This window comes from Alosa sapidissima, chromosome 14 (assembly GCF_018492685.1).
Source record: "Alosa sapidissima isolate fAloSap1 chromosome 14, fAloSap1.pri, whole genome shotgun sequence".
In the NCBI taxonomy this organism is placed as follows: domain Eukaryota; kingdom Metazoa; phylum Chordata; class Actinopteri; order Clupeiformes; family Clupeidae; genus Alosa; species Alosa sapidissima.
This window is the reverse complement of record NC_055970.1, coordinates 31,626,845-31,646,060: the sequence shown is the minus strand read 5'-3', so window position 1 is coordinate 31,646,060 and position 19,216 is coordinate 31,626,845. Positions and strand designations below refer to the sequence as shown.

Genomic DNA, 19,216 nt, shown 5'->3' with positions numbered 1-19,216 from the left:
AAAGGCATAAAGTAAAAAGAAGCGCTTGTAGAGGGCAAGATTACTCCGAATAATAAACTAGACAATGATGTATTCTCATCCCCAGTTCAGTGGAGCCAAAAACAAACACATGAATATAGTGTTGTCTGTGGCCCTAGGAGAGTTGAGACCGATGAAAGCCCACACAAAGAGAGAGGCAGACTATGTTTCATTGTACAGACCCATTTGTTTGGTTCTATTTGTATGGATGTATTTCTGTGGCTGCACCTGCCCCCTACCCATGCTGAAGTGTTGGCATTCCTCTATGCTTGCACCTTGCTCAACAGAATGTCCTCTGGGACCAAATACAGTGGTGCTGATTATCATTCATCCTTTTGCCTAATGTCCACCTTGCACAGAGGAATGTCCTCAACACACAGCCCCCAAACAAAGGCCGCACAAAAGGACAGACTGTATATTTTCTCTTCATTCCATTATAGATATTCCCTATAACGTTGCTAACCACAGCCTGATGCGTGTGAGGATACTCATCTAAATTTGCATTATATCCATTCAATTACATAATTGCATAATTAGCTGATGTAGAGACAGATAACGGACATTTATCAAAAAAGAATGCGTAATGGGGCGTTGCGAGATTGAATGAGATAATCTCCTCATTGCCTAATAAAGGAGCGGGCCTGTGGCCTTGTCCCCGGCTCAGAAGTCAATGGAGAAAAAAGCACGTCGGCATGCATGCTAATGGCTCTCTGAGTCCCATCACTTTTGTTTCCTTCGCCTCCTCGAGGATGCCTCTCCCCGAGAATGGGCCTTGGCACAGGCTGACTGCTGGGGGGATCCTCCGGGGTCCGACAGTCAACAGAGCCGGCCGCCACTGTCCTGCCACCGAGTTTGATGGGCAGGTGATTAGCATTTCTCCCTTGTTTCCTCTTTTGTTTTCAGGCAGAGGGGATAGGTATGTTTGCTGTTTGGCAGAGTGAGAGTAAGACACACACTGTCTGCTCCTCAGTGGGGGACGAGTTCGGTCAAGAATGGCGCCCGGCTGGTTTGATGGACTTTGCTGCTGATAAAATGAAGCTTAGGCTTTGGGAGAAACAGGAAAGGCAATTGATTTGGGTCAATTGGCATTCCAAGGTTTTTAATTATGTGGGTTATGTCACTTTCACCTTAAAAAAGAGAATGAAAAAGGGGGTAGTCTACATAGGCGCAACATTAAAAATATCAGCAATTGATCATAAAAAAGCAGAGGTGAAATAATGGTGTCTATGTGATCCTCTCATTGCAGAACACCAGTTTGTTCTTATTTCTCAATGGCCAATGGCCCGGCCACATTGGCTCTTTAGACTGCCTCGCTGATATATCTATTGTTCCCAGATCACTGATATGTGTGCAAAGTAGTGATACAAATGGAGGGGGGCATATTAGGCTTCATTAATGAGGCCTCCCCTATATGTTTGGCTTGCATGGAAATGGGCCTGTCTCTGTAGCCACAGCTGCTCTATTCTATTATATCAGTCTATTCTCTCTTCTATCTGTTATGTACACACACACACAGCATTAAGTCCCTGCCCATCATATGATAACAGATTTCATCTCTGTTTCTTTTGAAAGCCTTTTCCAGCCTAGAAAGTCTCACAATGCAAACATGTCCACAGATCTGATTTCCATTAGAAAACCATGTTATCTGTTACCAGCACAGATATGAACTGTGAACAGCTGAAATGTCAGATATTCTGGATGTTGTGTGTGGACATGTCCTACTTCCCACAGAATAGGTGTTCTCGTTATAGATTATGTAGTTAAATAAACTGCTCAACACAAAGTCTCATCAGTCAAGCAAACTGGAAAGGACAGTTGACTTCATATGGTCTTTATAAATGACAAGACAAACAGCAGCATTTTGAAATGTGAGGAGCGCCACCTAGTGGATTCTACATGTTAACACTGTAACATTGTCAATAATCACAAACACATTAACATGGATATTGCAGAACATTGTTTTTCATAAATAATAGGTGTCTGACATATGTTTTGTATTGAGATCCTTCTTCATCGTTTTTTACAAAATTATTTCTCTAAATAGATAATGTGAAGGAACTGTGTGAGTAAAGGAGTACAGTCAACTCGAAAAAAATGTACAGTCCCAGTGGTGTAAGAGTTTAACACATATCTGGAATTTCTATAGCTCTGTTATTCAACAGAATGTCCATTTTACACAGCTGGTCAGGCCCCCTCTCAAGACTCATGCAATATCAGAAAGTCCACTAGGGAGCAGTACAATCATACAGATGAAGTCCTTGCCACGTTTACTTTTTCCAGTTGTTACAATTGTATTCTGTATTTCCTCATTATTTACTTTATACAGTCTCTTTTGTTGCCTGCTTGTGGCAGTGGAATAGTAACACTACTGTAAGTAGTTTGCAGTTATCAAACATAATATGGCACAGTGTGCATTCTTCATGATTTAACAAGAAAGAGAATGATAGAGAAGAAGCATTTCTTGTGTGAATCACACAAACAGTCATTTTCAGTCATATTCCTCATTCCTTCTTTCCATCCTTCACACTACAACCGTTCAACCATCACATTTCAGATAGTGATGCTGTTGGAAGAGTTAACTGTCAGCGAGGAAAAACAAAACAAATTGAGTTTCAAAAAGATATTTTGAAGACATGAGAGTGCTATTGGGCACGGATCCACTCCTCTACGTGCTTGAGAGTGCCGAGTTTCCTGCTGAGTTCCTGCTCAAGTGCTAATCCCTGAGTGGGTTTGCGTCGGGAGGGCTGTGTGCTGGGCTGCCGTGAGTGGGAGTCTCTAGATGCTCCACAGAGGCTTCATACGTGGGCAGATCTGGGGTCGTCTGGGGCAGATAGGGGGGAGGTGGAAGGTCAAACCAGGATGGATAGCTGGGGAAGCAAAAAGAGGACACTGAGCACAAACAGAAAGCTGAATGACAGACTGTCATTCAATAAGGCTCCCCCCAAGAGCATGGACAAGATACAGACATCTATATGAATATATAGAATGTGTCAGCATAGCTAGATGGTGGACTGTATACTCAATATTAATGCTCATTTGTGGCTTTGTATCTTGACATTTAATTTCAATTTCAATTTTCAATTTTACGATAGCCCCTTGAGATGAATCATCTCGTTTTCAAGGGGGTCCATAAATACATTAAATGCCCTTTTTTGAAATAATAACAAAATACATACTAGACAAAACACAAGACACAAACACATTCACACTCAACACAACAAACATTGCACCCCAGACCAGCCCCCAACCCCATACCTCACCAACCACTAAGTTTTCAGCACATAGGCATGTAAACAGAAACACAGGGTACGTTAGCACGCCTGTGAACTATACATAGCACTTGAATAAAATAAAATAGAAGAATCACAATTTATGCCCTTCTCTTCACTCTGAGCATAAAAAGACAAGAGAGAGATAATATAATTAAGAAAATATAAATAATAATAAAAAATAAAAAATTAAGTAAAAATAAAATAGTAATAATTTAAAACCATGAGCACGGAGTTTCAAAATGCGTCATTATAGCTGATTTGAAAATTTGGAGAGATGTGATAGACCTTAGAGAGGAAGGAAGTGCATTCCAGCCTGCCGGTGCTCTAAATTTAAAGGCCCGATGCCCAATTTCCTTATTGAGCCGTGGGGTAACTAGGAATAAGTGGTCTATGTGCTGGAGACTGTATTGGGAACTAAAGGGAATTAATAGTTCTTTCAGGTATATCGGGCACTTAAGGTAAATACATTTAAAAACAAAAGTTAACCAGTGGAGCTGCCTCCTGTTTTTGAGACTTGGCCAGTTCAAGGCCTCAAACATTGTACAGTTGTGGGTTCTGTAGGGGCACCGGAGCACAAACCTACAGAGACTATGGTATAATACATTAACAGGACGAAGATTTGTATCAAAGGTACTGCCATAGATAACATCACCATAGTCCAGTATTGGGAATAATAATTGCATCACAACATCTTGTGAAAAACAATCAATGGAACGATAAAGAGATTTCAGGGAGCCAAGTATTTTTTTAGTTATATAATTAATATGAGATTTAAAGGGAAACTTGGCAGGATTTCCCCCTCTGCTGGAGAAATTGTGCATTATGCTATTTCAAACTGTGGAAAAAGGTAACGATAAAGCACATGGATTTGTTTACAAGCTAGCAAAACGGTTAGCATAGGTTCGGCAGACAATGTGGATGTTACAAGGTAAGAAACACGATTTAAAACGAGTTTCTTGTTTCTCACTTCTCTTTCCGGGACGGTAGTCTCAATGTTGCAAGGTTGGTTTTCCACCTGGGGACGCTAGGGGCAGCGGGAAAAGTCACCATTTTCACCGGAACAGGTCATTTAACCATCCAAATGATTTCTAAACAGGTTTATTACGTTGAAATAGTTGCCAAGTTTCCCTTTAAAGGATAGCCGTGAATCAAGCCAAATGCCTAGATATTTAAATTCCTCAGTTTGTTCGAGTACTGTTCCATCATTCAGGGTAATTGACCAGTTACTTAACATCATTGAGTCAGGTCGGGTGGAAAACAACATATTGTATGATTTTTTCTTATTTAAGAGAAGCTTATTTGATGAGAACCATGACTGAATCCGGGAGAAATTAAATTGCAAAGTGTCTTGTATTTGTGAGACATCGGCTCCAGACGCATACAGAACTGTATCATCAGCATATAAGTGGATAAGACAATCAGAACAGACTTGCGGGAGATCATTAATGAATATTGAGAACAACAGAGGGCCCAGTGATGAGCCTTGTGGAACACCCTTATCAATAATCTTATACTCTGATTGACTTCCCTGAAAGGAGACACATTGAGTTCTATGGTGAAGAAATGAATTAAAGAAAAATAAAGCATTAGTAGAAAGCCCTATAGAGTATAGTTTGTCTAGCAGAAGGTATGGGTTGACCATATCAAAGGCTTTTGATAAGTCAATAAATATGGCACCTGTGGGCATGTTATTATCAGCTGCTGACAGGATGTCATTTGTAAATTTTAGGAGGGCAGTAGTAGTTGAGTGGCCTGGTCGAAAACCTGATTGGTGTTGAGATAAAATGTTGTTTTCTGTAAGATATGATGATAATTGATTAAATAGAAGTTTTTCAAATATTTTTGCTATGCTATTAATAATCGATATTGGTCTATAGTTATTAACATCAGAGGTGTCCCCTCCTTTATGAAGAGGAGATACCCTCGCACTTTTCCAGGATGACGGTGTTTCACAGGTTGTGAGTGACAGGTTGAACAAATCTGCCAAAGGAAACGACAAAACGTGAGAGGCAAGTTTAAACATTTTTATATCTAGACCATCTGGACCTGCACTACATTCAGAACTAAGATTGTTAATGACCTGCTGTACATCAGTTGGAGAAATAGATTTAAAACAAAAGGAGGTACTACTGTTCTGAGTAGGGAATGGACCCGAGTGAGTAAAACTAGATTCAGAGCAGCCAATAGTGGAAAAGTGTTGACTAAAGATTTCAGCTATTATCAAAGGATCACACACCGGCTCATTGTTGAGGTTAACATGAGTTGTTGTAGGACTTTTTGTTGATTTGTTTGTAATACTATTTATTTTCTTCCAAAATTTCCTTGGATCTTTAAAATCAGACGATAAACTGTTTTTGTAATAATTTGCCTTTGCATTTCGCGTATTGGTTTACACCTATTTCTTAGATCCTTGTAGATATCCCAGTCAGCTGGATTTTTTAGTTTTCCGATACTTAGCCCACGCTTTATCCCTTTGTTGGAAGAGAAGTACAAGGTCTCCCTTGATCCAAGGTAGATGGTGACCCTTGGCCTTAATGGAAATCAAGGGAGCATGCTTGTTAATTACTTCTGATAGCTCGCTATAAAGATAATTCCAGGCGTCTTCAGCAGTCGGAATTAAATGGAATCTCTCCCAGTTTATATTTAGGATATCTTGGATGAAGTTTTCAGAATTTATTTTATTAAACCGTCTTATTTTAATAAGTTTCGGAGGGAGATGAGGCAACTTAATTTTCCAAATGCAGAAGATCATGGAATGGTCACTACTTTAAATTGAGAAAACAGTTTATAGTCAACTTTTCTGAAATGAATGAAGCTGGATGCTCTGCCTCCCTCCACTTGGCACACAGAGACGCCTCATCACTCACGCACGACTTCCAGACCCACCTGGAGTCCAGCGCTGCCTCCGAGTATGACGGTGGAGACCCAGCAGGGAGCGGACGGGCCTGTGGACTGCAGGAGAAAGGGCTGGGGCTCGAGGGCGCGGTGGAGGGAGGGGACAGGCGCGGGTACCCCGGGTCCAGGATGACGAAATGGGACAGCAGCAGCGGCTGGTGGTGCCGGGCCTGGGTCCCGTGGCCGGTCAGGATGCCGCGCTTGCGCTGGTGGTGCAGGACCAGGCCGAACAGAGCGGAGAGCAGGCCGATGAAGAGGGCGCAGCAAGTGACCACCCCGGTCATGCCCGAATAGTCCAGGTGGGACAGGTCTCGATGAGGGGCCGCAACTGATGGGTCAAAGGGGACAGAGACGGTTAATACTTAGGAGAGCTCATCCTGCTGATGGCCCAGTCCTTCAGCACATCACACATGTGTTTCTACCCATAGAACTACATCTGTCAGCCATGAGTAACACTATGAATGACTACTATTACAGACACAGTTATAGTTTTGATATACATTTGGATTAGTGTTTTATTTAGGGTTTTAAAACACTTGATTAGGGTTTTAAACACTTTGATTAGATGAGGAAGAGGCAGAAAAATGAATTGGCAAATGAGGTTTTGTAGATGACACAGGTTCTATTGTATGACGACATAGTAGAATTAGAGAGGAAGCTGCAGGTTGACAGGAAATGGAGAACAAAGTTGAGTTTTTGCACCCCAGGCCGCATTAACACTGAATTAATGGATGATTTCATGGGCTCCCACTGAGTGGAGCTAGAGCAGGAAGTGGCATCTGGGGCCTTGCGGCTGGCCCTGAAAGAGCTGCTTCTCTCTCCACACTTCATGCTATGCTGGACGCAGTCAGCAGGACCGGGGGATGGCCTCGTTCTGTGTGGGTTCTTGTTGTTTACTTTTATGCCTCCTTTGTGCACATTGTGTGGAGGGTAAATAGGGTCTTTAGAGAGGAGCACAGAAAAGGAAGTTGGAGTGGGAATGCTTCAGCATTGGTATCGGCCCTCCATGGCAACCCTGTGTGTGAGGTGGGAGAGAGTCTTTTTTCTAATTGAATGACAGTGCACACTTTGGATGTGTTTTTATAATGTGTATCTAATCAAGACGGCTTCTAAAAAAAAAATCAATTTCCTGTTGTCTTTTTTTTTTGTCCGCGTTAATGAGAGTTTATAATTTCCTCATGTTTTTATGACCCTTTTGACAGCAGTTATCAGAGTGCAAACATTATGCATCCAACATGCATGATGACTACGGTCTTTCACACAAAACATTCCCTGGAAACCCCACTTTTGAGCGTGCTCTTTGAATTCTCATTCTCATATTACCACTAGATTGACAATGTGCTCACAAAGCAGAACACTCGGAATCTTTCATTAGTTCGAAGAATTTAGTAATGTTCCACATCAGTGCTACTAGAAAACGGTGTGCCTTCTCTGAGGCAGACGGAGGTAAATTCTTCTCATGCTTCCTTGATACACCTGAAATGAACTTCCACTGCATGACTTGGTGAAATTTACATTTTGATTACAAGTTGCCAAAAAGCCCTTCCCCGAGTCCCCAACACTGAAAAGTTCATAAATCTGCAAGTCAGATAGTCTGTCTTTGCTAACAGCACAGACACCATCAAACACATACAATGAGGAGGGGAAATGTTTCTTCTTATTGAAAGAACCGCAGAAGGCTGTGGCTATTATGAGGTGGACAAAAAAGACCCAGCAGCAATACAAAGGAAGAGGGTAGGTGGTAGCCTTGAGTGATATAAATTAGACGTGTTCCTCCATGAGCAAATATGATCGATTGGCCTCTCTCTCTAATGTCCTCTTCAGGGCTGTGATGAGGGCTCGGGGATATACCTCTGTGCTCAGACTGCGCGTTATCAGAGGGCCGGAGCGCAGATGAGTGACAGTGAGGAATGAGCACTAATGAATCAGGTCAGTGCTGCATCCCCTACAGGTACACCCCCACTGTCTAGTTTTTTCATTTGCTCTGTCCACATCAAGCGTCTTTCTCCCTCTAGCCTGCAAGGCCTTCATGGTCTAGCCTCCACTTCATCAATGCAACTCCCATCTTTCCCTTCTTCCTACTATGTACCTAGTATATTTTCTTCTTGTACATTAGAATTTTTCCTCTCTGCAACATTGTTTTTGGTTTTGGTGCTTAAGTGTGTACACTCTTGATTTCATACATAGTAAAAGTAACTGCATCAAAAGCGGCTGAAACCTAATGGTTATGATTTTGTCTACTGGTAATTTATTGTGTTGGAAAACGTTGTGTGCAAATGGAATTTAAAACGTATTACCTCAATATGTCTCCTTTAGTCATCTGTGAATTGTCACCATAAGATTGGATGATTTCTCAGACTCGTGGGGTAGTGGCAGTCAATGTATTTGCCAAGTGAATTAACAAAATGCAATTTCACATCTTTACACTTCTCTCTCTAGTCTTGGCAGGAGAAAAGTTTCACTCACAACTTCACAACCAACTCAATCCATTACCTGGTCCTGCACCAGTGAAAGGTCTGTCAAACCACTCCCATTATATTTCTCTCCACTGATTCCATTCGCACACCTACTGAGGTGCTGCTTGATACCGCCTCAGAAGTGATGGATGGTGCCGCAGTCTGATTCAAAGAAAGCACGACTTCTCACATGGCTACGCCGTTATATTGACTTGTCATTTTAAAATATGGTTCCCATCGAGTTCCATAAACATTGGCCGCTATTGGCAAAGTGAAATCCTGTCATGTACAGCCTCTATCAGCTATTCGCTTCTTACATGTGAAGGACTGTATGCACCCCCCATTCATCAAACCCTTACTTTAGGGGATAGTGAGTGCACAAACTGCAGCTCAGCAAAAAGTTGTGAACCATGAAAGTCTACAGTAGGCTGTTTGCTTTTATATCAAATTATATAGCTACAGTGAGGAACAGTGTTGTGCTATTTCAATTGAATACTGTTTACTTTGCAAATCTCAGAGGACTTAGTTTGCTCCATGCTCAGTTCTTGACTGTCAGCCTGTCTACATATACAATATGCAGTGTTTTGACACTAAACCAAACACTTTTATTTGATAATGTAGTTTAGCGTAAATAAGTAAAAATCCACCATGTTCACATAGAAAAAAAAAACATATTTTCCTTGGGTAATAAACTATCAAAGTTATGACCTGTTCTCACTCCCCTATGAGATAGAAGAGAGGGCGTTTACTGTATGTAAGTGGAGTGATACATTCTGAATGCTTCAGAATGTTTACATCATGAACATATTGATTTGACCCCATATGTATACACATCCAGTACCTGTAGTGACCTCACAGTTCTCTTCATCGCTGTTGTCCCTGCAGTTGTCTTCACGGTTGCACAGGAAGCTGAAGTGAACACAGCGGCCGTTGTTGCAGTGGAACCTGCTGGCACTCGCGCAGAGGTCAGCGTTATCGACTGCAGATCACAAGAGCAATGTGTAAGGTGTAAAGTGTCACAGGTGGGCTGACACTCATCAGAAACCATTTGTAGTCCAGGGAGAGAGTGTTTTATTAATGTAACTGCTCCCTCGGATACAAACCCCACACTCTACTTATTGGGCAACAGGAAGTGACAAATGGAGAGACAGTCAGAGAGGCGGTCTTAATGGGTCATTAAAATTGATGGACAAAAGTGGGCCATCCTCCCATGCTGAACTGATGACAATGCTCAGCGTGGGGGAGAGAGGCAACATTTGTGCAGATTATCTGCTTGTTCTGGCCCGGCTGGACGCCTGACAGGGCTTAGTGTGGAGCACACAGACAGTTCTGACGGGACACTCACCGCACTCGTGCTCGTCGCTGCCATCTGGACAGTCTGGGAAGCCGTTGCAGCGGAACCGCCCGATGATGCAGTGGATGCCATTGGCACATGGGAAGAAAGTCGGGGAGCATTTGGACCTCACCCTGGCTGTGAGGACAGATAATGAGAAAAAAGCTACATCTGAAAATATGGCGACTGGCCTATTAAGGGGTGTAATGGCACGCACTGCGACTTCTCAGCAGATTTCATTGCCATGTTGTTTTAGAGACCTATTCAGAAAGGAGGGCACTTGCTGTGCAGCAAACTGTGAAGTTCTCCTAAAGCCCTGCCTAAACTAATGGCAACCCTACCCTCTCATTTCTCCTGGGTTTCAACATAACACTGCTTGTTGGAATTTATATTTAGGCTTCGTCCATGAAAGATGATATTGTTACACACGGTCATTTGAATTGGCACGCTAGTTTGTTTTTTTCTGTCAACAAAGTCATTTTTAGCAACAGAAACCATGGCTTTAAAAGATTTGCTTCAAGAATTGTTGGCGTCAGATGGCAATCACTTTCTAAAGCTAATGGATATACTGTACATGTACAAAAAATGTATGACAGTGGATCACTTGTTCTGAAAGCAGCCTCTGCCTCACAAAAGCGTCTATGAGTAATGTTACATTCTTGTCCGGTCATACGCCCCCAGTGTTGTCTCTGGTTTTACCAAGTCATCCTTTTTTTAGAATCACAGCACAACACACAACAAGAAAACAAGACGGCTCACACAGAAACAAGGTGATCTAATGTTACACAAAGCCCTTCGCTGTGACAGACAGAGAAGAGATCACAGTGAGAATCCACACCCCGGGGTTGTATATCCTGATGGACAACAAAAATCAATTTGAGTACAACTCTGACTTCAATTCCCCTGGATAGAATCTAAATGGAAGGCTCTATGATAGTTGTGATACGTTTGTCCAGGAGGGATTAACTTTCTGTCAAATACTGTTGGAGGAGCCAAATAAATCCCAAATAACCTCTCTATTGATCCATCCATCTACAAGTATCCAAGGAGAGACTTTTAGGATATACCTCCATAATACACACACTGTGTGAGCGCACATTTCACAATGCTCAACAAATTCATCATAAACAGAGCCCGAGACTCCAGTGGAAAGACAACACCAGGGATATTCCACCATTTGGGGAATTACACTGATTTCCCACCTCCCCTTGAGTTAAACCACTGATTTTTACCTTTCTCCAGTTCATCCAGCCGTTCTCGGAGTCTGGCGATACCAGTTTTAACTCCAGCCTAGCATAGATCATTGAATCTGAGAAATCATTAGACCATTAGCTTCTCGCCTGCTAGCATCACATTTGAAAGTGTCTAAGATTTCCGGTAATTTTCCTATTTAAAACTTGTCTCCTCTCAAGTTACAAAGTGTAATAAGACCAACAGATAATGAAACGAGATCTTAGACACTTTCAAATGTGATGCTAGCAGGCGAGATGCTAATGGTCTAATCCGATTCGATGATCTATGCTAGGCTGGAGTTAAAAGTGGTATTGCCAGACTCAGAGAGCGCCAGAGAGCGGCTGGATGAACTGGAGAAAGGTAAAAATCAATTGTTTAACTCAAGGGGAGGTGGAAAATGAGTGTAATTCCCCAAATGGTGGAATATCCCTTTAAAGATGAATAACTGACACTTATGTGACGCTCCAGTTGGACTTACAGCAGCCCTTCTCATCACTATTGTCAAAGCAGTCAGGCTGTCCATCACAGCGCACAGCTCCAGGGACACACTGTCCATCTTCACACGTGAAATTGCCTGGAATGCTGCAGGTAGCGGCGGTGATGGTGTTTCCTGGGGGAGGCTGGCTGCCTGGAGGTGGTATACATAAGTAGGTCAACACAGAGCACAAGATAGATTACACTATAACGGAGAACACAAGCAGAACAAGCTACAATTCATCTAACATATTAGGAACTCACAATCATTCTCTCTCTCTCTCTCTTTCTCACACACACACACACACACACACATTTACTTTGCTTCTGTGCAGGTGTACACACCCAAGGGAGCATAAAATTAGCGAACAATAGTATAACAAAAATATAGCAATGACAAATATCCATTTCATATAGTGTTCTTGAGTAAGCAAACACACAGAATTTAGGCTATGTGGTGCTATTTTACACCGACTCTAAAGTTAATCATACCTTTGCAGAAGTGCAATTGCATCACTAGGCCTACCATATATCTACATCATGAACATGTTGGCAAAATGCAATAGCATATTCAAGTTTTTAGTAGCCTATATTGAAAAGCAACATGTCACAAAGTACGGTAATACAGAAAAATACAATGTGTTTTCCCCTGTATAAGTCTTTTGGCTGTTTTTTCATGTAACTGGTTCCTACAAAGGTCTTAAAGGCGTACTATGTTTGGTCAAAAATAAAAATGCACAACTGTAATTGTTAAAGCATGCATTTCCAAATATTACTTTGTGTTGACAAATGCAAACAAATGCATAAATCATCAATCAAGACATGCATAGAAATATGGCAAAACATGACCTTTCACCACTGTTTTTTATTTACAATAGCTCTACCAGGCTATGGTGTATTCGTTAACAAACACTTAGTTACACCTATTTAGTGAAATATGACAATCTCTAATAGCATGCAACACATCCTGAGAGGACCATAAGTAAAAGGTATTAGCGGTGCAGAGCTGTAGCCAGCCTATCAGGACGAGAACCTTCCCCAAGATGATTGATAAGGAATTGCATTCTAAAGGGGATAGCAGGAGAGGAGAAGAGAAGGGTCAATGTTTTGCAGAAGGCCAAACTGATTAAGGCCTTATAAATATTGCACTTCCAACATGTGCATCCAGCTGAAAGGTTTTACATTTGTGTGATATCTATTTTACCAAATGCCAAATTAAATATAACATCATAAATAAAGTAAATAGCCTACTAGGTATGATCAGCTTTTGTTTGCTCTGAGAACACATTGTTCTGCTGACTTGGAATGATGTAAAGGATTCCTAATTCGGAGATAGTTTGGCTCTCCTTCCCTGGATAACCATCCAGACGCTTATTAAGCTAAATTTCCGAATCTTTCACATCCGCCCCTCTCTGCCCTGTCCTGTCCAGTCCTCCATCCATCCATCCAAACAAACACAACATGCGCTGCTGCTCAGCTCTCTCGTGCTAACGGAATGACAAGCCAGTGAAAATGCTGTTATTGTAGCATTGCAAAACATCACAACAAATCACTTGCCAAGATCACGTTGTAAGTGCTTTGTATCCTACTGTTTTTTTTTCTAACTCACCAGCCAAGTTAGGTCCTGGCCCAGAAGTTAGCAAAATATACCAAATCCACATCCTTGGCTTTCCTACCCAGTTCGAAGTAGCCTACTACATAGCCTCAGGCCTGCATGACGGATTCCTACATCACACGAACAAGCGTAGATTATGCTTTTCGTCAAGAAATTCACTCATTACCAACGGTCTGTAAACAGAACAAACCAGCGACCGCAAGCGAACATACATCAAAATTTCCGCTCTAAACGGGACGGACAAATGTAAGGGAAATTCGATTTGGGGTCGAGTCTCGTCGATTCCTCCCGTTAGAAAAGGCGGAGACTGGTGAGCGTTTTGCGACGGCTGCCCACAGTGCCTATCCGTGGGCAGACCAGGAAGTGGCAGGGGTAGAAAGTCCAGTTTTTTTTTTTAGGTAGGAAGTCCAGTTCTAATTGCAATCTAGTCTACTAAACCACCACCACACGCAGGAATAAGAAAATTAAGGAAATCATCAATGACTGACGTCAGCTGGATTGTATCACCTCGGATAACCTACATTTAGATAGATAGATAGATAGATAGATAGATTACTTTATTCATCCCCAAAGGGAAATTATGGTGTTACAGCAGCAATTAATAAGATAAACATATAGCCTATCATACATAGGCTACATACATGCACACATACAAAAAAAATAGGCTACAATTGGATATAGTCTTTGTTGAAGAGGTTTATCCCTATAAATAGCCTATACCCCTGTACCTTACTACACAATTTACCTTTTCCCCCCTATATATTCTTTATATAGCCATGTTATTTCCGGGTGTTTTACAGGTAGGCTAGGGGAGCGCGGGGCACAAAGTAACGCGGGGTTAAATGTAACACGGACTTTTTCCCTATTTGCAGGGGGTTGATCGAGGCATGCTATTGTTCAGTTAATCACACTACTATGAGACGGTGTTCCACAAATTTTCAGTCAGTATGGACGTGTTTCCACGTAGATCTGCAGCAAACGCCTTTTGAAGACATCAACGTAAATGTCTAGGTGGTACCATTACTGAGTTGTGGGTGCAGCTCACTGACTCCAATCTTGTATCATCTTAATAACCGTCTTGTAGGCTAAAAATGAACACCGTTTTGAAACATGTAGCCAACTCATAGCAGGAGCTAGCTTATCTTATAACAAACGTGACCCAGCGGGGTTAGTTGTAACGCGCTGTTCTTGGCAGGATTGACCTTGGTTAGACTCTTTAGCTTCCATTGGCGCATATTTCTCATGTTATTTCTCCGTATGAAAATAAAGTCAATTTTCGACACACGTCTGTTGTTAGTTCATGACTTATGTATCATAAATAGTCAGATCCTATTCTATCATACACATTCAGATACATTTATTGAATTAATTTAATTAAAAACAGCCTTTGGCATGAGTGTTACAACTAACCCCGCATATGGGGCAGGTTGTAACATTTCACCTATCGCCACTCTCGGTGGAATTGTAAAAGAACAGTAGCTCCTACAAACAAACTTCCAGTGCATATGTGTAACAGAGATATGTATGTTGCTTGTTAAAAAGTATAACTAGTGAAACTCAAATGATTTTAGAATTATTTAGCCATAACCAAAAAGTGTTACTTTGTGCCCCGCGCTCCCCTACTTCCTATAATTTACCCTTCTCTAAATATTGCCCATAGTTTTTACCCTCTGTTGTGCAATAAAAAAAAATGGGATGTACGGTGTGCATTGTGCTCAGAATGGTTCAGTGATATGCAGATTCTCCACCTCCCAAGAGATACACAGTGGTAGGTGCTGTTTTCACTGTTCATGTTTAAATGTCAAAAATAACTCCTTAGTACTTTACCAACCTAATGGCAATTTACATTTTAAAACAGATATGTTGGGACAGACAGACAATAACAAATAGGTCTCACTCGTAAAAACCTGGCATATAGCCTAGCATTTTAGGCATGATGATAATCTGTGATGGGCCTTGAAGGTATACCTTACATCTGTGCTGTGGTGCATACAATACATAACAGCTTTCTTAACTGCAATTTCACAGACGTGTTCTTGAGCTTTGGACTGCAATTTATGGGGAAAGTGTGAAATGTCTTTCTCTTTCCACATAGTAGACAGACAACATGTAAGACATATTCCCTGAGTTTTCAGAAATACCCACATGAATAATAGTATGGGAATATAACTACAGGAACCATAGCATATTTGGAAAGAGTCAATTCACTGATCAGATGTAGATAAATTACTGGTAAGACCTTTCAGTATTTTATATAGAATACTCTATCATGTGTCAAGAGTTTAATTCTGTTTTTAGGCTTGTTTCATTTACAACTGAAATTTAACTGAAGGGTCAAAAAGAAATATGTTTACAGCTTTATTGTGCAATTTCATGCTAGAGTGGAAGAGATCATTCTTTCATGTTGTGTTTGGTTTTGTTAATACACCATATTTTCAGCCGTCCCAAAAATATGAAGGGTGAATGCTTTCATAGCAATGCTTTCATGTAGATTCTCAAGAAAATAGGAATAAAGATGAAAAACAATCCCACCCCTTAAGTGAAAATAAGTGAGAGAACAATGACAAACTGGATACGACAAGGAGTATGAGTCATGCGTGGAGTAGTGGGCAAATGAGGTAGCTAAGGAAGGTAAAGAGATAAAGAAAGTAAAGAATTGAAGCCCAAATGACAAACATCTCTAAATTATTGACAGAGGTATGTTGCCTATGCATTAAACCCATTCTTTCCTATTCTTAGTGTTGAAGAGTCGGTTCAAAATCAGTCTTTGCTATACTAAAGGAAATTGCTGCAGTATGGCCTAGCCAGGTAGCCTATAGAAATCTAGACGCACCCTAGCGGCAGCAAATTACATTTGCTGCCAGGGCTACTAGCCAGGGGTAAACTCACAAAAGCATGGGAAACATTGTAGGGTTGAGGGTCCATGGCAATACACTGTGAAATTCCCTTTCTCCTAAAAATGGACAGCTAGATGCACTTTCCATTGATAGTATATTTTTACTACCATATTTCTCTTGAGACTCAATCAGGACGATGCAAGATCAGGATCCAGCTTTATTCTTTTCAATGAGGGGCCAGTGCCCCTCAAGGGAGAAAAGTACATGTTTGTTTCACCCCATCATGGATTTCACCAGATTCTCAGTATTATCTGACTTCTCTTCTAAAGACTACCGGAAGAGGCTGGCCTTTTATGCTCAATTTGCAAGGGTGTGGTTCACGTGGTGATCATAGGTACAACGTCCTCTGATTGGCTTTCTCTTCCCGCCGTTTCCGTCAGCCACACCCAGACACACCTACACACACCCACTTACTATTTAACATATTAGGAAGGCTCCTCAGGTAGAAATGTTATACAGGATGTTCTAAACATTCTTATACTTAATTCATTGTACTCCTTGTACTGAGACTATAAAAATGATACCAAACATGAATACATTTACAGTTAATGACACAAACATATAATTCCGCTAAAGTTAACTATAAGGTCTTTGTTTAACCCAAAGACAGAACAGAGGAGATTGACAGATGGTAGGAGCCAGTGGGGAGCATTTCACACCTACATCTGCATTGAGAAAGAGAATACCCTCTAAATGTAAATGTGGCTAAGCCTCCACCAAATAGGCCTATGCTAACCATGCTACTTAGCTAATGATTTATAGCAGTGCCCTGGTAAGCCTTTAATATCATAATTAGTAACCATAAGTTGGGGTGCCTTGGCGTTTTGGTTTGGCCGTTAATGAGCCTTAGCCCCAAAAACATTGAGAACATCTGAGTGAATAGTACAGTATATCAGCATTCATTTCTAGAAATACTGGCGTAGGAACTGCGTTCAGGAATTCGCGGCCGGCTAGGGGAGCCGGGACTGGAACGGATTCCTCTTTAACAGTTCCGCTGGGAAAGAGCAGGACTGTAAACAGATAATGGCGCTCATGCAGAATCGGTAAGTGAGTATATATACTCTTTTGATCCCGTGAGGGAAATTTGGTCTCTGCATTTATCCCAATCCGTGAATTAGTGAAACACACTCAGCACACAGTGAACACACAGTGAGGTGAAGCACACACTAATCCCAGCGCAGTGAGCTGCCTGCTACAACAGCAGAGCTCGGGGAGCAGTGAGGGGTTAGGTGCCTTGCTCAAGGGCACTTCAGCCGTTCCTACTGGTCGGGGTTCGAACCGGCAACCCTCCGGTTACCAGTCCGAAAGCGCTAACCGCCATGGCTGCCCCCAATATATATATATATATATATATATATATATATATATATATATATATATATATTAATGTCTGGAATTATTCATTTATCCGAAGGAAGTTATGTGATCAGATGCCTGGGCTGGTTGTGTCTGTGCAAGCATTTTCTGATTATGTCTGTGCAAGCATTTTCCTTGACCCCCCCCCCCCCCCCAAAAAAAAAAAAAAAAAAAAAAAAAAAAAACACACACACACACACAAACACCATGCCCCAACATGGACCCCCACTGTGGCTGGGCCTGCACCTCTTTTTTAGCAGAACTTTTAGCTGTTTTGATTTAGCAAGAAAATGGAAGAAATGTTCTAATATTAGGTAGGCCCTATGCTATGGCAACAAATCCTCTTGAAATAAAAAATTAACTGAATAGCCTACTTCAAATGATAACAGAGTCATCACGATAACTTCAATACAATCAGAGGTACGTGTTTACTGTATAGGGTGCTCTCTCCAAGAGAATGCTATGACATAAAAGAAACACAATCAGACATGAGAATCATTTACAGCAAAATGCGAAACAGGCTCAGCGTGTCTCAGTTTGCATCGCTCTACATGTTCGTACAACAGGTCAACCCGATTTTGCAAGGTCTCCAAATGTTGTTCCGAAAGAAACCCAAGCTCAAGTGCCAATGGCTCGTCTGCCTTATAGAGCTCAAGCAATCGTGAACTAACGTTTCTTTGAAGCTTCAATTCTGCTATGCGTTGAACAGTCCTCTTTCGGAAAATACAAACTGTCCTCAGGAGTCTCTTGTGATACTTCTCCCACGAGTTCAAGACTCTGTAGCCGTGCACTAGCCCAGCTTCATTGTCTATGAAGACCAAGCCCCTTTTAGACTTGAGAAGATTGCTAGTGGTTCTCTCCATCATGCGCGCGTCCCATTGTAAATTGAAAAGATTACTTGCAAGTCGGTCAAAATTTGCAATCAAATAATCAAATAATATGAGGTCGGTCCATTGCATCATCTCAATTAAAAACGTTGTTGTTTTGTTTCTCAACGCGTTAAAACACACATTGGTCGGGTTTAAACCTTCTCCTCCTTTCCGCAGAGCAGTCGGTATGAACACGCCTGTTAGATTTGGTACCCATTCAGTCAGTGAGACGATTGCTTCTGTTGTCCAATGCAAAGATTCGATACTTTCACGAACAAGCATCCATTGTTTTTTCTCTGGATCCGGTTTGGATAGAACTGTAGGAGGTAAGTTGTAAATACCAAGCATCCTTGCTAAGTGATAAGCCAGTATCTCACCTTGAACCTGGTCAGCATCTATGCCATAACGCACACACGCTTTGGATCCATCTGTAAACGTCGCAAGCCCATTGGTGACCCTGCCACATCCCGATTCTAAATGTATTATCTGTTGGACCTGTGCTCTCTCTCTCCAGATACCTGTATGTTCCTCATCAAACATGGGACGCTCCAGAATCTCCAAGCTTTCGCTCCACAGACAGCCTTCCTGGAATAACTCGATAACTTCACTCGTGGGATCAGACACAACTCGGGAAGTTTTATGCAGCAAATGTCGTGATGCTCCAGTAAGAAAATATCCATTGTCATATCCAACAGGAACCTTTAAACCAAGCTGTATGTCTAGACCGACTGTAGTGTAGAATTTAAGAATGATGCTCGAGAAAAGAAATATGAAAAGAGCAACCTTTGATTTCTTCAT

At 41.6% G+C, this 19,216-nt stretch overlaps 2 protein-coding genes and 1 long non-coding RNA gene across 3 annotated transcripts; 1 reads left to right on the top strand and 2 right to left on the bottom strand.

The window, feature by feature from the left end:
- Positions 1-1,833: 1,833 nt before the first annotated feature.
- LOC121681497 (low-density lipoprotein receptor class A domain-containing protein 3-like) lies at positions 1,834-13,625 on the bottom strand. Its single transcript, XM_042061256.1, has 6 exons — positions 13,291-13,625; positions 11,686-11,835; positions 9,987-10,112; positions 9,483-9,620; positions 6,177-6,513; positions 1,834-2,885 (listed from the first exon to the last, which is right to left on the bottom strand). Exons 1-6 carry the CDS (start codon positions 13,340-13,342, stop codon positions 2,732-2,734), a joined length of 957 nt encoding a protein of 318 aa, XP_041917190.1. The 5' UTR covers positions 13,343-13,625; the 3' UTR covers positions 1,834-2,731.
- LOC121681499 lies at positions 4,939-14,206 on the top strand. The gene is made up of 3 exons (XR_006022154.1): positions 4,939-4,950; positions 9,789-9,791; positions 14,097-14,206. It is a non-coding gene; the product is annotated as an uncharacterized LOC121681499 (long non-coding RNA).
- A 3,825-nt stretch (positions 14,207-18,031) lies between these two features.
- Positions 18,032-19,216, bottom strand: fjx1 (four-jointed box kinase 1). Its single transcript, XM_042061243.1, has one exon. The coding sequence runs from the start codon at positions 19,214-19,216 to the stop codon at positions 18,032-18,034; it is 1,185 nt and encodes a 394-aa protein (XP_041917177.1).